The 18,978-nt window shown below is 42.6% G+C and overlaps 1 protein-coding gene across 2 annotated transcripts in view; it reads right to left on the bottom strand.

Annotated features, from left to right (window-relative positions):
- The window catches only part of CTNNAL1 (catenin alpha like 1), a 57,475-nt gene extending 38,814 nt beyond the window's left edge, over positions 1-18,661 (bottom strand). For both annotated transcript variants that reach the window (XM_032119849.1, XM_032119860.1), the window contains exon 1: positions 18,453-18,661. In XM_032119849.1, the coding sequence (XP_031975740.1) occupies positions 18,453-18,578 (126 nt within the window). In that variant the 5' untranslated portion in view covers positions 18,579-18,661. The remainder of the gene's footprint in view (positions 1-18,452) is intronic.
- Positions 18,662-18,978: the final 317 nt, after the last annotated feature.

Genomic DNA, 18,978 nt, shown 5'->3' with positions numbered 1-18,978 from the left:
CAGCAGAAAATGACTTGGGGGTACCGGTGCGAGAAAAATTGGACATGAGTCAACAATGTGCTTGTATCCTGGGCTGCATCCAAAGCAGTGTGGACAGCAGGCTGAGGGAGGGGATTTTTCCCCTCTACACTGCTCTGGTGAGACCCCACCTAGAGTGGGGTGTACAGCGCTGGGGTTCCCAACAGAAGAAGGACATGGACCTGTTGAAGACAGTTCAAAGGAGGGCCATGAAGATGGTCAGAGGGATGGAGCACCTCTCCTACAAAGACAGGCTGAGAGAGCTGGGGTGGTTCAGTCTGCAGAAGGCTCCAGAGAGACCTTATAATATATAAAATGCATATTTTGTGAGTGGCGTTTTAATATATAAAGGTAGCTTAGAAGAAGATTAGGAAAGACTTTTTACCAAGGCCTGTAGTGACAGTAGAGAGGTCAATAGTTTTAAACTAAAAGAGGGTAGATTCTGATTGGACTTAAAGAGGTTATTTTTCACCATGAAGGTGGGTGAGGCACTGGAACAATTTCCCTGAGGTGTGGAAGACCCATCATTTTAAGAGTTCAAGGCCAGGTAGTTTGAACAACCTGGGGCTTTGATGGGGCTTTGAGTAACCTGGTCTAGTGGAAGGTATTTCTGCCAATGGCAGGGGGGGCAGAACTAGATGGTCTTGAAAGGTCCCTTTTAACCCAAACCATTCTCTGATTCTATGACCTACTCTAGACACCCACGTGAGTAGCTTGTATATGAATATTAAACTCAGCCTATGGTTATACACAGCAGCTGAGGCTTTGCAAATATCTCCTGGAATAATGAACTCTTAGCTGAGTAACAGAATTTCTTCTCTGACTGGCTAACGTGGGGCCAGTATAGTAACTATCTTAACACTGGAATGGATGGAAGTTTGTTGAGCCCTGTAATTTTTTTTCTCAGGGAAGTCAAAAAACTGTATGGATTGACAGTTAAAAACAACCATGGTGAGAAAACTAAAACAGAAGTTGGTCAAGAAGTTTGAAACATCACAGCAAACAGCTTCATGCAACACCTCTTTCAAGTGTGATCAACATTAGGTAGCAAATGCAGCCTGTACTGATATCAGATTTGCATAGGATGTTTCCTATAAAAAACTAAGTAACAAACAGCCCTGAAATAGGAGTAGGTAGGTCATGATAAAAGAAAGATATGAAATACAGATCAGTTAAAAAAAAAGGGCTGGGTTTGGTTCTAGAAACGTGAGTTACACATAACAAATGTAAAATGCTTAATAATGTCAAAGGCATGAGGAAAGCTGTTCTGATTCAAGAAGGGCTTCTCATGACCTGCCACCTGCAGAAAACACTGCTGTACAAACAAGGAGAAAGATTTCTCAGAATTATGCATTCTCATTCCCTCAGAGAGTGTTAAAGTGACAGGTACATCCTCCATTTCAAATCAAGTTTTGAAAAAGCAGAGGTAATAGCAACTGCAGTTTAGGATTCTTTTCAAGAATTAATTAAGCTTGTGATTAACAGTCAGGGTTAAAAAAAACCCCCAAGATCTTAACTTAGCAAGGAGAGGAATTTCACTAGTTAGTTAAGTGAAGGAAACAGTTCTGAATTGTGCCTCAGAACACAAATACAGCAGCGAGCATTAAAAGGTCAATAGGAAAGGCTTCTAAAATAAAGAATAAGCAAAGGTTTTACTCCTGACTTTTAAACAATATTTAAAACAAAGATAAAAAATTGGACAAGCTAAATGGAGAAAAGGAAAGACCCAGAAGAAACTTAAGGAATTTTCTCCCCAATAACCAGCCAAAGAAACCCTAAGAGCCTATACAAAACTGGGCTAGTAAAACTTGCAGCATTTAAGATATTTCAGATTACAGAAAATTGCTCATCCCCTGTAGTCCATCCAGTTGCAACCAGACTAGAACTATCACTGTTTTAATTTTTTTTTTTAATAAAGGAAATCCCTGCGAGTCCAAGAACATCATCTAAGACCTCCCTCAAGCTTAACACCTCCCCAATATTTAATCTGTTATATTCTGATCATGTATTTCCCAGTCACCAACATCTGTGATGTTTGGACAGGACTTAGCAGCTGAAAAGATTACCTGCAAGTATCTTTGAACAAGGGCAATACGTTACATGATGTTTACTTAAGGATTTAGTGATCAGGTCTTAGAAAGGAAACAGTCCTTTTGATGGTACTCACCCTCTGTTTAATGTGAGCTCTTACACTATTTCCGTGGAATGTTTATCTGAGATTTGAGACAATCAGTTTAAGGAGTGTACAGTCTCAAGAATCTGTCAGCTACAATCTTTGTCACTTGTTATGAGAAGCCCCAGAAAAATAATGGCCTATTCTCAAGTACTTTACCAAAGCTAACAGATACAGCCATAACGTATCAAGATGTACTTCATATTTAAGGAAACAAGCTCAGTTGCGGCAATTTTTGAGCAGCTGTTTTCAGATCTTTTTGAAGGCCTTCAGATACTGACATTTAAGTCATCATACGCTTCATGCTCAGGAAGCATCATGACAACACGCTGAGTTAAAAATATTCTAATGTCTATTTATTGTCAGTGTAATTAAGTCTTGCATGACAGAATTAAGTGATACTTAAGAGACTGGGTTTCAGGAAGTATTTATAGACACCTATAAATAAAACCACAGGAAATATAGTTATTTCATGGCCCCTGCTACAAACACAAGAGTTAAGCTGACAAGTCACGTTGGAAGATACCCTGCCCACCTCTCTGCCTGGGAAAGTACCCACATTGTACTCAGGATGATTTCAACTCTCAAGAGTAGCATTTGTTACTGCCTCTTATGTGGTGGGTTGACCCTGTCTGGATGCCAGGTGCTCACCAAAGACACTCTATCACTCCCCTCCTCAGTAGGAAAAGGGAGAGAGAAAATATAATAAAAGGCTTCTGGGCTGAGATAAGGAAGGGAGAGATCACTCACCACTTACCATCATGGCCTAAATAGCCTCTGCTTGGGGAAATTAAATGAATTTAATTTCAATAAATGAATTTTTAAATCAGAGTAGGATTGTGAGAAGTAAAACAAATCTTAAAAATACCTTCCCTCTACCCCTCCCTCCTGGCCTTAATTTTATTTGTGATTCTCTACCTCCTTTTCCCCAGCAGCACAAGAAGACAGGGAATGGGGGCTGTGGTCAGTTCCTCATATGCTGTTTCTGCTGCTGCTTCCTCCTCAGCAAGAGGTTTCCTTCCCCTGCTGCAGCATGAGGCCTCTCCCATGGAAGACAGCCCTCCATGAACTTGTCCACCATGAGTCCTTCCCATGGGCTGAAGTTCTTCATGAAGCGCCCTAGCATGGGTCCCTCCCATGAAGTGCAGTCCTTCAGCAACAGGCTGCTCCAGCATGGATGCTCCTTGGGATCACAAATCCTGTCAGGGAAACTGGTCCAGCATCACCTCATCTCCTGCAAGGAGCCACTCCAGCGCAGGCTTCCCATGGGGTCACAGACTCCTTCAGAGACCTACTTGCTCCACCATGGATCCCTGCATCCCTGTGAACCTCCATGGGCTGCAGGGGGACAGCTCATTCACCATGGTCTTCACCACAGGCTGCAGGGGAATCTCTAGTCCTGCAACTGGAGCATCAACTTTGGTGTCTGCAGAGTTGTTTGTCTCATATTATCGCTCCTCTCTTCCCTGGCTGCAATTCCTTCTGCACAATACCTTTTCCCTCCTCTTAAATACATTATCACAGAGGCATTGTGATAATCCTGTGCATCCCTGACTGGCTTGGCCTTGGCCAGCAGCAGGTCCATCTTGGAGCCATCTGGCATCGGCCCTGTCAGACATGGCGGAAGCTTCTGGTAGCTTCTCACAATCCACCCCTGCAGCCTCCCCACTACCAAAACCTTGCCACACAAACCCAACACATTCTGGAAAAGAGAAGGCTTTGAGTGATGTCATTGCAGCCTTCCAGTGCCTGAAGGGAACCTACAGGAAAGATGGAGAGGGCCTACTACAAGGGCATGTAGTGACAGAGTAAGGGGGAATGGCTCCAAACTGAAAGAGAATCTGTTTAGAATAAAGATTTGGAAAAAAAAAAATCTTTACTCTCAGGATGGTGGGGCACTGGAACAAGTTGCCCAGAGAAGTGGATGGCCTATCCCTGGAAGTGTTCAAGGCCAGGCTGGATGGGGCCCTGAGCAACCTGATGTAAGGGAAGGTGTCCCTGCCCTTGGCAGGGGGAGTTGGAACTAGATGACCTTTAGGGTCCCTTCCAACCCAGGCCATTGATTCTTTAATTCTGTATTGATCAGCTTTCCTGCTAGAAAAAATTCAAGATGTTATCTCTATGCTATGAGGATTAGCTGCCTTAGAGTAACAGCTCCTCTTCCATTTTGTGCATTTTCTGCTTTCTACCTTCCATTAACTTTATAACAGGAGAAAATTTGTTTCTGGAAAAAAAAAAAAAAAGTAATACCAGGAATGGAAAGTCTTTGCTAGGAAAATGTGATAGCACTACATACTGGCCGTACAAGAAGAGTGCTATAAGGTAAATTTAGTTGCATTTAATACAACATGTAGAAATCTTGGTCAAAAAGGCCTTTCCCACACTGCTTTTACTTTCCTTCGTTCTTCTTGAGTTTGGGGGCACAGAGGAACATCTAATATTACATTTTAGGTACTGTCTCTCATTAGGTCTCGTGTACTCCTTGTGGATGATCAGGTCTTCAGACTCCTTTACCCAGACAGCAGCACATGTTGTTCTAACGCCCACACCTGCTACAGAATACAACCATGCATCAGAGAGAGTGGAGAAGGAGCAGCTGGCATTTGAATCCTGTCCATAAGGGCTACAAAGAGAACTGTAACACAAACTTCTCATCACAAGATGAGCCTCAGGGTTCTTAGGAAGTGAACAAGGACTACTTGCTTACCTGTCCTAAAAACCAAAAGTTTGTTAAGATTAGATGCCTGTCCAGGCACTAATGGAAATTGTAAGCATTTTGTAGAATTTCAAGCACTAAAATTTTTTTTTTTAAAGTTCAGCTAGTATGTGGATTTTCAGACTTGGAAAGCCTTATCTTTCTACTCATATTTAATCTTGTAGAAAAATTCAACAAATAAACTTTGCAGAAACTCTATTTTGAAAGTTTTCAAAGGCTGGAAAAGACTAACCAAAACGAAATTCAACTGCACTAACTACTAATGCACTAGTTAATTGTAAAAACCAATATTCTACTTATACTGAAAACATTGTTTGAAACAATTATGGACAATTGAACCAGAACAGTTTCTTTACGAGTTATTATTCAAAGGGCCAATCAACCCCTTCTTACAGAAGTCACACAGACCTTAACACATCATTCAGGACGCTGAGTCAACACTTTTAAGACAGCTTCCATGAAGTGATGTGATCCAGCTACCCGCTATTTAGGAATTTTCCTCATAGTTCCTCTAGACTGGTGTCTAGAAGAGCAGTACAAATGCACTGCATACCCAGGACTGCTGAGTACTGTCAGACTTGTGGCATTGAGACTGTTGTATTTGTACCTTTACCTGGAGGCTTTAAAAAAGTATCTTCTCACTGGTTTTATACACATCTTTCATAAAAACCTTCAGGGAAGCAAATTAAATAAACAACTTTAACAACCTGTAGGCTGGTTCACTTATCTGTGGGCAAATGCAAACACGCTTAGTGGAGCCTCAGGCAATCTTTCACAGCAGTGTCTAACAAGCTGGCAAGCCACCTCTGAAAAGGAAGAAGGAACAACCAATGACCTGCAGCGACAAGTAGGAGCTGCCAAGCAACACAAACCAGCCCTACTAGCTCGGATCACTGGGGTACCTAACCTAGTATCTTATATCCCATAGTCCTCAGCATGCTTGCCTAGGAAAGATCACGAGAGTTTAAGCAGCAAATCCAACACGAGCTATAATGCAGTTGTAACCAGATTTCCAGCTGGTTAACTGCAAACTCTACATTTAATTTTAAAACACTACCATACCTAATTGTGCACTTCTCACAAGATAGAAATATTATCTGAAAGGGGTCAAAACCATCCTCTTCACCTCTTTTAGAACTACACTTCAAAATCTTCTCTTTGTAAAGTTCACTGGGAAAGACAAGAGTACACAACTTCAAATTCAAATACTCACCTCAGATTATTAGTACGATTGCTATGTACTTGTCAGACATTCTTGGAATTCTTAAGAGATCAAAAGAAAGGATTCAACTCGGAGCAAGACTGTACTATAGTAGTGAATACCCTCTCTTTGTGCTGAATGCATTCCTAGAAAACCAAGGAACTTTTAAATTTCAAGTTCCAAACCAAACACCATTGTGAAAATGATTAGCCAAAATGTGATATAGATTAACTTGTTCAAATGCAGTGGAGCAATTTGATGACACCAACTTATTTCCTCCAGGGATTATTTTGGGGTTGGGGCTTTGCGTGGTGGGGTTTTTTGGTGCTGGCTTTTTTTTCCCCAAAGCAATAAGAACTCTGAAAACTTCAGGACTTTTTTTTTCCCCCCCATGGGAATAAATTATTTCCAATTCTTTCTTCTTTCTTTTTTTTTTTTTTTTTTAAGTTGTGAAAAGGAACATCACGGTGAAAAAAAAAGGAATGAACACAGCTCACTGTTCTTGCAGCCTGTGGATTCTTGAATATTATGTAGAGGATTGAATTACTTTAATAATGTTATTAAAGTACCCTACTGTAGAGGAGAAATATGACTTCTTTTTAATGTTCTCTTTTCACAGACTCCTTAAAATCAGAGATCCCCACTGATCTGCAGAGGTGAAGCAGAAAAGTACACAGAAACTGACCTGCACTGCTGCTATTCCCTCCTCTTTTTTCCACACATGGATGAGGAGACAGATCACTGAAAAACCCTCAGTGAGGCTTGACCGCTGATCAAAGATACCTTGTTTACTCTTACTGCCACAGGCTGTACTAGTCAGAGGACTGTCCCACCTTCCACCCAAAAAAGGCATTGTCAGAATTTCTATAGGAATGAGCGACCGAGAAAAAGGTTGTCATTTTCAGACAATTCAAGTTCAAGCTTTCTTCTCTTTTTTAAGAGATGTATGCAAGTTCACAGACTGAGCGGGCACCAAAATTTGTACCTTTGAGCAACTTGACATGAGTGGACAAAGATAGTTTTTCAAACAAGGTCCAACTTAACTTCTTCTCATTATACAATATGAGCATCAACAAGCACACTGGACATCATAAAATACGCATTTACCTATTACAAAATGTGTCCAGAAGTAAAACTGGCTTTCTAACTCAACTGCTGTCTTGAAGTTTGAGAAGCACAACTACCTCACACTAGAAGAGGTGAGCATAAGCTAGTTGACCAAATAATTGGGTTTCAGGGCATACAAGGCAGTACATTTTCCTCCCCTCCTGTTGCCCTTCAGGTCAGTATTTCCTTACTCAAACAGATAGGTTTCATAAACAAAGCAATTCCCATTTTTCATTCCACACCTAGAAATCCTGGGCAGGATTAAGCCTAAGAAAATTCAACTCAGAGGGAAGATCACTGTTAAAAGTGTACTTTCAGATGTGGTTAAAACAGATGCAGACATGTTTTCAGCACCACAGAGATCCAAGTCTCAGAAATAACTCAATTTACTAACATAATCAGGTGACCTCAAAACCAGAGGCTGGCAAACAATAATTCTGGCTTTTCCCCCTAAATTGCTGTTGTAAATGTACCTAACCTTGTACTGCTTGTGCAAACAATGCCTGAGCCATCTCTGAGCTGCTTATCCAAAACAACACCACCGTTGAAGAACTAAAAATTCAGACATTGTAAAAAAGGATGTAGCAGGGACAACACACTTATACCACCTGCCACTGAGAATTCTCCCTCTTCAAACCAGGATTGGCTCCTGAAGATGCAGAAAATAATCCTTGTTAGTTCCATAAGCAGGTGGCTTCCCTGCCGTGAATACCAGCTATTCAATCCTTCTTGCTTTGCATGTTCCCAACAGAAGAGTTCCTGCAGCCTCTTTCAGAGAGGGCTTCATTAGCAGCATTTTGCCATTCCACTTCAGTTCAGAGCAACACCTGGTATTCCGTTTTGAAAAGCACATACTTGCTCTAGGGATTAACTGAGAAGTACAGTGTGCTCTGGAAAAGGCTATGCAAATCCAACCACTATCCACCTACAGGAGTGCAAAACAAAACAGAAACTTCATATAATCCAGGAACTATTATCTTATTTATGCTAAAGTTCCTGTATGTTCTTTTGATTGCTTCATTGAAGAGCTCCAGGGCAATAAAAACTCATTCAGTTGGAAAATTAAAGAATATTTAAATGTAACATGGAGATACAACACAGAATCTTTGATAATTAAAAGGGAACACTCCATGCACTGGTCACTCCTATATGTTAAGTGCTTGCAACATTGGACAATATTACTCTTCTAAACATTTTTCATACCTGTGAATAAACACACAAACAAACAAAAATACTATCACAACCCCCATGTTGAAAAGTTTATGTTACTACATACTAAATTTTGCTTTATTGTTATTTGAAAAGACAGGATTTGTGTGGTTCTAAATAGTTATATTCATTCTGCTTAACAAAAACATGTCTGTAAGACAAAAGCAACAGCACAATTTTTTATTTTTCTATGTACATCTGAAAGAACTTTAGGATTTGCTCATACATAACTTTTGCAATTTGTGTTTAGGAGTTATCTTACCATCTGAGAATTCATTTTAGGCATATATGTGAGAAACAATCCAATTCAGTATCTAAAGCAGAGTGACAGTTATAAGTTGGCTCTAGAGTCTATATCACTTCTCATTTACCCCATTAGCTTTAAACAAGGCTATTAATGAAATGCAATACAGCTCAAAGAGTAAAAAATAGACTTTAAGGTTCTATCTAGCAAGGGTTATACTTTTCCAATTAATTAGAAACATAAAACAAATCCATGAAGAAAGCCACAGGCTCATAGTACCATACAACAGTTTTACTAAACTATAATCAGAGTTGTTTGCAATCATTAATTCATAAATCATGCTTTGGGGATTTCCCTACCTAATCTGTCTAAAACCATCTGTTAACAATGCTGAATAGCAAGAAAGCTGCTCTAATTCTTCTTGTGCAAGATCACCGAGTGGCAGTTTTGATTTAATACTCATTCTGCTGGAGAACTACAAAAATTTGTTTAATCTGTAGAAAAGTCATTAATCAGATCTCAAAAATATGAAAGATAAGTTACCATCGAAAAAGAGCAATTGATTTTCAGCTATGTCAGTAAAAAGCATCTTCCTTCAGCCACTTGAAATGTTACTCTGACTCATTTATCACATCAAAGACTAAGCTATTGAACATTACAAAGCAGTAGCCAAGCTTAACTCAAAGCCAATTTTACTGTCCAAGGGTTCACAAAACAAAAATCCTGAAACCACAGCTGTTTTATGATAGTGCTGTTGCTCATGTGATAAAATGTTCGAGTGTAACTTTCCTTGTAAAGCAGAATATAATTAGTGATAGTAACATCATTAATTATTAATGTAACAAAATAATTTACCTCTTTAAGTTATTCTAAGGTACTCCTGGGCTCCCCAGCATACCTTAAAAACCACAACTGTAAATGATTATCTATTTCTCTTTCAATGTTTCATGATGACCTAGCTCCACTGACTAAAAGCTGTCAATTAAAAACTAGTCTCATTAAAAGGAAACCTGCAATCACATCAGCCAAGAAATATAATTGATACTTTAACTGAAATAATCACCTTCTCTACATCCAGATGACAATCTCCTAAGATAAGCTCTTCTGCATAAATCAAAGTGAAACAATCAGCCTCTTTTAGGGACACAGAGCACCAAGCGTAGGCTGAGTAACAGGCTGAGCTTCTGCCAGAAAAAGAATTTACATGGAGCGTGAGATGCTTAACACAAACCAGAAGCTCACAACTTAACCGGCAATACCTATGGAAGCGCAGGGAGAAGAGTCAGTGAGTTAGTGACTAATGGGAACTACGGAGGCGCAACTCTGTACCCAGGCAGCACCATCTGCTTCCGGACCCACAGCAGTCGGAGCATATGATCCATGGCAGAGCTTCTCTGCCGTACAGGATGTAAACTCACAAGAGTTTAGCAGGAGGTTTGCTCCATACAAGTTACAACGCAAGCCTTTACACCACAATTCCTAATTTTATTACTCAACAGTAGTGCCAAGTTTCAAGTCTAAAGTGAGTACCAAATTAATTCGTAAGATAGAAAATTCTGGAAGAGAGGAGAAACCAGTTTCTCAAAGCTTTCAACTTATTGGGATTTTTAAAGTACTGAAGAATAAAGACAAGGTCCCAAGAAGCATTTTAAAAGGAGTGCATGCAGATCTTTTTTTCCCCCAGATGCAATGAGCTGAAGACAAATATGGATCATCCTACTTTAAAAAAAAAAAAAAAAAATTCCCATTCTCCAAAAAGAGACATAAGGGGCAATGCACAAGCTCTGGCACCATACTGGAGCAACAACAGCCAACAATGTAAGAACCCTTTAGCACCTCTGACATATGAAAGAGAAAGACCTAGAGGTAACAAAAAAATGCCCAGTGAAACAAGGCAGCCAAGGGATTTGCTGGAACAAATCTGTCAGTGCATCTGCTGCATGGGAAATGCAAGTAAGTTGAAATGGATCTGAGCTTGGACTGAATGCTGAAGTGCAGGAAGGGAATGAGACTATGCATATTCCTTAAGATTATGAATATTGTCCAGAGAGTATATGAGACACTTCTACTTAAGACTCTAAATGAGAAAGAGAGAACACATTTGATTAACAAGTTCTAAAGTTGGTATGTAATGAGCCTGTACTGCAATGCAATACTATGACTACAGACATTCAAACATTAGCTTATATACAAGATTGATGCATGATGCAGAGGAAAAAAAGACATGGAGAATGTAGTGGGTTGTTTCCCCCCCATTTTTGTAGACTTTCAAGAAAAAAGAGCTAGTGATACTAAATTAGAAGCCTAACAGTGCTTTTAATATAGAACTCTCTGCTTCAAAGCTGTTAGAAACAAAACAATTGAATTTCAGAAGATTCCTCTCTTCCAATCTCTCCAAACTGTCGAGTTCCTTCTGAAGGGCTGCACAGCCCTCTAGGGTATCAGCCACTCCTCCCAGCTTTGTGTCATCAGTGACCCTACTGAGGAGGCACCTGTCCTTTCAGGCAAGTCACTGATGAACCAGTTAAACAATACTGGGCCCAGTACTGAACCTTGGGGGACACCACTTGTGACAGGTCTCCAGCTAGACCCTGTGCCACTGGTTACAAACCCTCTGGGATCTGCCATTCAGTCAGTTCTCAACCCACCTCACTGTCCACTCATCCAGCTCACACTTCCTGAGTTGGCCTATGAGGACATTGCAAGAAGCAGTGTCCAAAGTCTTGCTGAAGTTGAGGTAGAAAAGATCTGATGCTCTCCCCTCATCCATTCAGGAAGTTGCTTCATCATAGAAGTCAATCAGGTTGGTCAAGCATGATTTACTTTTAGTGAATCCATGCTGACTACTCCTGAAGCCCTTCTTGTCATCCATGTGGATAGAGATTGCTTCTAGAATGAGGCGCTCCATCACTTTTCCAAGGATTAAGGTGAGGATGACTGGCCAGTAGTTCCCTGGCTCCCTTTTCTTACCCTTTTTGTAGGCTGGGGTGACACTTGATTTCTTCCAGCCCTCAGGCACCTCTCCCAATCACCCTGACCTTTCAAGATGCCTGTGAACAGCCTTGCTGTGGTGTCTGCCAGTCTCTCAGCACTCATGGATGCATCCCGTCAGGGCCCATTGACTTACAGATGTGAAGTTTGCCTATGTGTTCTCTAACCCAATCTTCCTTGACCAGGGAAAATTCTTCCTTCCAACATTCCTCTACTCTGGTCTCCCAAGTTAGAGATCCCTCAGGGCTGGTCTTGTCAATGAAGACTGATACAAAGAAGGCATTCAGTAACTCTGCCTTCTCTGCATCCTCTGTTATCAGGGTCCCCCCTCCATTTAGCAACAGTCCACATCCCCCTTAGTTTTTCTTTTGTTATTGATGTATTAGAAGAAGCCATCTGAGGACTTCTAAGCCAGCAAATCCACAAAACAGCTTCCCCAAAGACACTGCTAGCCTACAGACAAAATCCAAAGGCCAGTATCAGTAGCACTGACAGTAGCATAGTGAACACCATGTCCACAGTTTTACACTTCTCTTAAATCTCTCTCTTGGACAGTACATGCTTTTTCAGTTCCATGGAGAATAACAAAAGTTCCACTAAAGACACAATAATGTACCAGCTATTTCAGTCCATTTCTTCAGGAGTTATAACACTGATGTACTCAGTTACTTCCTTACCACAATTCTGCCCTCTTCTTTTGACAGAAAATAAGAACAGAGCAGAGCAGCTATTCATACTTCTGCTCCACTGCAAAAGAAAGCGAAGCAATCCCTACTCCAGAATGTACCTATGTGAGGTACCCGGAAAAACTGTGTGGAATCAAAGTGACTGCAGAACACACTATGAAAATGTTAGATAAAATGAACTGGAACAACTTGCCAACATTAGATGTTATTCACTAAGATTTCAAGGGGCTCAAAGATACAATGGATTGTGTTGACTTTCTCATGCAATCTCCTCCTTAAAACCAGATCAACCAGTCAAGGTACCAATGTTGCCCTGACATTTGTACATGGCAAATCAATATAAAACATTAGAAAGAAGTAGTGGACATCCAAATAAATACGACATATTGGCAAAGATTTAACAAAGATGTTCGTTAAAGGAATTCCTCCCTCACAAAACAACGAGATTTCTCTATAGGCATTGCCCAATTACATGGGTAAGAAGACACTCTGCTGAAAGAAAACTATGAAACAAAGTTCACACCACAGTTTTCAAAGGACATCAAGCAAGTCTTTGAGAGAAAGGGAAGCAGACCCTTTGTATGAATATTGAACTCATCAAGAGACAGAATGATGAGTAGGAAAATAAAGGATATCAGAAAGTAAATGATTACTTACTTTAATGGAGTTACACAGAAACCTGTACTGCAACATGAACTATTATATATAATCATAAAGAGGGAGGAGAGATAAGCAAATAATAAAATGATGAAAATTTGTTGGTGATCCCAATTTATTTGGGACAGTAAAGATAAGATCTGACTACAAAATTGCAGAAACATATTGCAGCACTGACCAGGGAACAAAATGTCAGACCAAAAAATCACTGCAGATTAAAGTGAAACAGACAGGAAAGTACAATCCTAGCATTCCTTATGAAAGCTAGGTCTGAGCTGACTATTACTCCTCAGCAGCAAGATCTTTTGATAACAAAACAGACATCCATGAAAAAATCTGACTTGCTTATGATGAAAGCAATTTCCAGGGTCATCTATTCCAGTTCCCTGCTCAAACCAAGTCCACTTAGAGTGTGTTGTTTATAGTCTTATCCATTCTGAACATCTCCAAAATTGCAGACTCTAGAGGAGCTCTGCACACCTCACCCAGTATTTGGCCTCCCTTACATTGAAAAACGCCTTCTCTTGTATCTCATTAGACTTTCCAATGTTCCAACTTCTGTCCATTGCTTCTTGTTCTGCCACCATACATGTCTGGGATCAGTCTGTCTCTGTCTTCTCCATACTTGCCATTAGGTGGGTAGCTGTAGACCTTGGTAAATTCTGCCACTGTCCAGACAAAAAAAACCCAACCCACTGCAGATTCAAGTGACACAGACAGGAAAGTACCATCCTAGCTTACAACATGGAAGCTAACAGACCATTAACCCTCTCTTTTTGAGGTGGAACAAGCCCACTTCCTTCAACCTCTCCCTTTATGTCACACACTCCACTATGTCAGCGTTTCCCTGCTACTGCGAAGCACAGAACTGAACACAGTACTGTACCCCATGCTGCCTCACACGTGCCAAACAACAGTCACTTCTGCAGTCTGCATGTTACATTCCTGCTACCAACCCCAGGTGCAGCTGGCCATCACTGCTGACCCCCATTCAAGTCATCCACTGGGACTCCCATGCAAAGTTTTCCTGCAGACAGCTGACCCCAGCCTGTATTGCTGCATGGTGTTACTCTGGCTTAGATGCACGACTTGGACTTCACAAACTTCCTGTCATATCATCTTTCCAGCCTGTCCCTCTGTCTAGCAGCCCTGTCCTCCACAGTGTCAGATGCTCCCCAACTTGCTGTAGGGGAGTTCACATGCCTGTTGAATGTGCTGGCCCGTGCTCACCCCAACATTCAGATCATTAATAAAGATGTTAAACAGTACTGGCCCATACTGGCCCTCATATCAGTCCCCGATGATTAACCAGAAAAAAACCCAGAGAAAAGTTTATAGATTATGTATAGACCTCTAGCTTGATGCACAATGGCTATCTAAAGTCAGACCACCAGTCTGAAAACTGCATCAGTGAGCTTTTCACATACTTAGGAAAACGTCAGCTGTGGCTTCTTTTTTGGGCTCTAATATACAACTCCAGAAACTTCTGGAAAAACAGAATACTGGCAGAACATTATGTAATGTTATACAACATTTACTGAAATGGGAATTATTTTAGCTAGCTTCAGAGAAAGCAAGGAAACAATGCCCTAGTAAAGAACAGGTTTGTTTCATTCACCTCAAGGCATGTACCACTGTTAACTTATGTAGAATCTAAGACTGACAACAACAACATTCAGAAGCATTGGTATCATGGGCTTTTTGTAGCTAAAATAAAGAAAAGCTTATTTTTTACCATATAGGTCAAGTCAATTCCAAAACCTCTGGCAGGATCTCCTACACCAAGAAAAATGGAAAAACATGTTCAGTAACATATGGGCACACAATCATTCTCCAAAGTGCCTGTGACAAAATGGGCTTTCTGAAGCTTGAGCAGCTATAATCACATTGGTCTCACTCTGGATGCTGGAGGATAGGTCACCTTCAACTGTGAAAAGTGACTTTGTTCTTTCAGGAATACAGAAGTATAGGATGATTTGGGATGGAAGGGAAAGGTTATGTGGTTCATCTCCTGCACTACCAAGGCCTGGGACCCCTTCCACTAGATCAGGTTGCTCAGAGCCCCAGCCAATCTGGCCTTGAACACTTCTACGGATGGGGCACCCACAGCATCTCTGGATAACCCATTCCAGTGTCTCACTACCCTCACAGAGAAGAATTTCTTCCTAACATCTAATCTAAACATATCTACTTTCGGCTTAAAGCCATTCCCCCTTGCTCTATCACTACACATCTTTTTAAAAAATCCCTCTCCAGCTTTCTTCTAGATCCTCTTTAGGTACTGGAAGGCTGCAGGTAGTCTCTCTAGAGCCTTCTCTTCTCCAGGCAAACAGATCTCAGAGTTTCCCTCTTTTTCCCAAGTACCCAACCGTGAAGGTTGACAAATATCTATTCTGCTGTTTCTCAGAATACTTCCTTGGAACAGATCTAGACAGACAAACTCCTACGTCTGTGAAGGTACCCGACTGCTGCTAGACTAGCAAACAGGTACAGAATGGCAGCTGCGGAAGCCACTGGTGGAGCCACATCCTGAAAAGTGCTTTTTCCCTGTCCTTGCTTTTCCTCAACTGTTTAAATGACTTGTTATTAAATGAGTTAGCACTGACCACTTCAAACACCCTTCCTGACATGTATTGCCAAAAACTTTCCATTAAAAAAATCAACCCCAAAATAATTAGTCTGGAAATGGGTAGCAGCAGTGAAGGAGATGTCTAGATTTTTAAAGAATGCCATAGTATTATGCATGGAAAATGGAACTAATGACACCTATCCAGGGGAAGAAAATACTACTTATTTTAAAGAAAACTGTGGTGCTTGACCCCATAAGCCATATTTTCTGAACTGCATGCCACATGCTTTGCAAAATACTGTACAATGATTCTTTTCACAGTATAGCTATGTAGAGAGTAAAAAAGGAGTGTTAGCAAAAATGCTTAATACTGTGGCTTAAATCCGTCGTCATTGTCATTTGTGGCACTCTTAAAAATGGGCCACGTCAGGGTCTGAACAGATCTAGTTTAACTCTGTAAATACTCTAAGTTTTAAAACCAATTTTAATTGGTTTAATAAGTACACGCAGTAATGGCTCTAAGGGTAATTTCTCCTGCTGGAAAGATAGGAATCTTATACCACTGCTGATAGCAAATTTACTCTGTTACAACACAGTCTATAAAAAAAACCAAGCCACGAAATGCAATTTAAAAAATCAAACAAAACCAACCCTCACATTTTCTGAGGAAGAACAAGCAGACAAACACATGTTTACAATATTACAATCAGGACAATGCACAGTACAGTACATGAATTTAAATAAGAATCACTGCAGCTTTTTATTTTTTTGCTTAAAGAAAAAATTTAGCCCCACATAAGAGATTGAAAGTGAGTTTGTCAGACAAGGCACCTTTTGTTTCCTCTTTGCTTAAAATAAGTAGTGAAAAGCAGCAGGAACATTCTGACTATTTTTTTCCAGTAGTATACAAGTATCACATAGCTCTTCTCAGATTTTAACAAAAGGACAAAACTGTGAAGTTAACTTCACAGCAGGAACAAAGCCCTTTGCAAGTGTATTTTGTACAAGCAGAAAAATGAAGTCCTGAGGGTTACTGCATGCACAGCTTATGCAGAATCTTAAAAGCAAATTCTGAGACTAAGAAGTACTCTATAAACACCATTTTGCATAAATTTCCGAACAAAGCCAGCCAGTGAGATCTCAGCTGAGCAATCCAGACAGGCAGAACCAAAAAACCACTAAAGTAACTGGGGCATTTTCCCAGGCAGGTGTAGGGAGCTACTGCTGACACCATCAGCAACTTCAGCCTGAATCTGAACAGAGCTCAGTGCTCATGCTTCAAGGGAATGCACTTGTCTCAAGTCTGGAGTGCCTCAGCAGGAAAACAGTGAGCTCTGAGTGTTCACAAATGCTCAGACACGCTGTATACAGGCAAATGAAAGCTGCTTAAACCTTCTGGAAGATGCTGTCATAGGCTTCGTGGACAATGAAAACTCATACATGACATACTTCTCTGTGGGTTTGTTGCAAGCGTAATAAGATCATTGCTATCAGAGAGTACTCCAGAGAAATAAGAACATATTCATACAAATCTGTTAAAAGTACGAATTTAATATATGCAACTTTATTCGGCTTTTGCATATGGATGTGTTTTTGATTGGTCTTAAGCTTCCTAAAAGAGCTCTCCCTATTTTATCTCAGTTGTTTCAGGACTAGAAAATTCATTTAACTTTACTTTGCCTTGGAACAAGTGGTTCAATCCCTTTGAAGGGCTTTGCTGTACTAACTGTGATTTATCCAAACAGAAAAATAAATACACATTACCATGTTAAGTACAGAAACACAATTACCCATCACAAACCCTTCCTGAAGCCCAGACATATAAATGCAGAACAAGGCTTACCACAGTTCGTTTCCAGATGGGTTATGATGGTAGAAACACAATTTGACCTCACCAGGACTAGTTATTTTTGTATAACTGTTACATATTGTTTAAAAATTTTGTACAGATAGGTTTTGACTTGCTAACTTTATTGATCAGTGCTCAAAGTACAAAATCCTATATAGCAAACACTGTGCTATCTTCAGACATTATTTTTCAAGAAACAAAATTCTAATGAGTATGTCAAACGCCAATTTTGTAACTGTCTGAAAAAAACACCCAACACCACCAACAACAAAAAACCAGCACCAAAATGACTGCCATATAATTACCTAGCAGATCATTAAAAAGCCCAGTTTGGGGGGGTTTAAGGTCACTGAGCACTGTGCGGGACATGCTAAAAGGTCACCAAGACAGTTTGCCTATTACCGAACCTCTTAAAAATCGGGCACTACCCTGGGGTGCGGTAGAAGCTCCAACCAATGCAACGCTCAGGCCAGACCGCGAAAACACAAAGCTCCGCCAAAGCCCCTGGAAGACGAGCGCTCTCTCCAGAGCCGAGCTAGGAGGGAAGGAGCGCGCTCCCACGCGGACAGCCAGCAGGCGGGAGGCTCGGGAAGCCGGGAGCGCTCGGGCGGCGGGGCAGTCCCTCCGTCCCCCACCCACCGCGGCGTCCCGGGGCTCGGACCGCCGGCGGCACCGCAGCGCCCGGCGTTACGCAACGCTCCCCCGCGACCTTGCGGGGAACTTCGGAGCCTTTCTCGGGGAGAGACGTGCGAGCAGCATCACCCACACGGCGCCGGCTCCGGCAGCCGCCTGCGGCCGGCGGGACCCCGGGACGGGCGGGAGGGGGCGCGGCTCAGAAAAGCCGGCCCTGCCGGAGCGGCCGGACAGAGGGGGCTACGGAGCGCCGCGACCCGAGCGAGCAAACTTCGGCGGCGGCCGAGCTCCGTCCCGGGCGGGCAGAGCCTCCCGGCAAGAGCCGGGGCTGCCGCCCGCCTCTCAGAGGCTGCGGGGGGAGGGGGGTGGGAAATCGTTCTCCCGCGGCGGTATTCCTACCTGCGACACCAGCGGCACCAGCGTCTGCTCCACGGAGCGCGTGCGGATCTCCAGCCCCGCGTCCGCGCCCAGCCCCGACGAGGACGACGAGGAGACGCCGCTACTGCTGCACGGGGACGTGGCCATAGCGGGGGAGCCGGGCCGGGACCCCCCTCCAGCCGCTCCGCCGCGCTCCCGCACGGGCAGCCCGTGCCCCGCCGCTCCCCTCACGCCGCTCCCCTCGCGCCGCTCCGCCCCCGGGCCGCCGCCGCCGCCCCCGCCCCGCGCCCTCCCCGCCCGCCGGGGCTCCGCTGCCGCGCGATGCCGCGCGCGCGCGCCCGGCCCCCCCTTGGCGGCCCCTTCCCCGCCCCTCGGGACGGGGTGGATTTAAAGCGGCAGCTCCCGCTCGCGCGCTCCGCGCCCCGCCGCGGAGCCGGCGCGGGGGGTGCCGCCTGCTCTCCCGCGCCTCTTCTTTCCCGCAGCCCCCCGTCCCACCCCGCAGCTGGCGGAGGAAGGGCGCCGGGACTGGTCCCGCAACCACCGCTCC

Source organism: Corvus moneduloides, chromosome 1 (assembly GCF_009650955.1).
Source record: "Corvus moneduloides isolate bCorMon1 chromosome 1, bCorMon1.pri, whole genome shotgun sequence".
NCBI lineage: Eukaryota > Metazoa > Chordata > Aves > Passeriformes > Corvidae > Corvus > Corvus moneduloides.
This window is presented reverse-complemented; position numbering and strand designations above follow the sequence as displayed.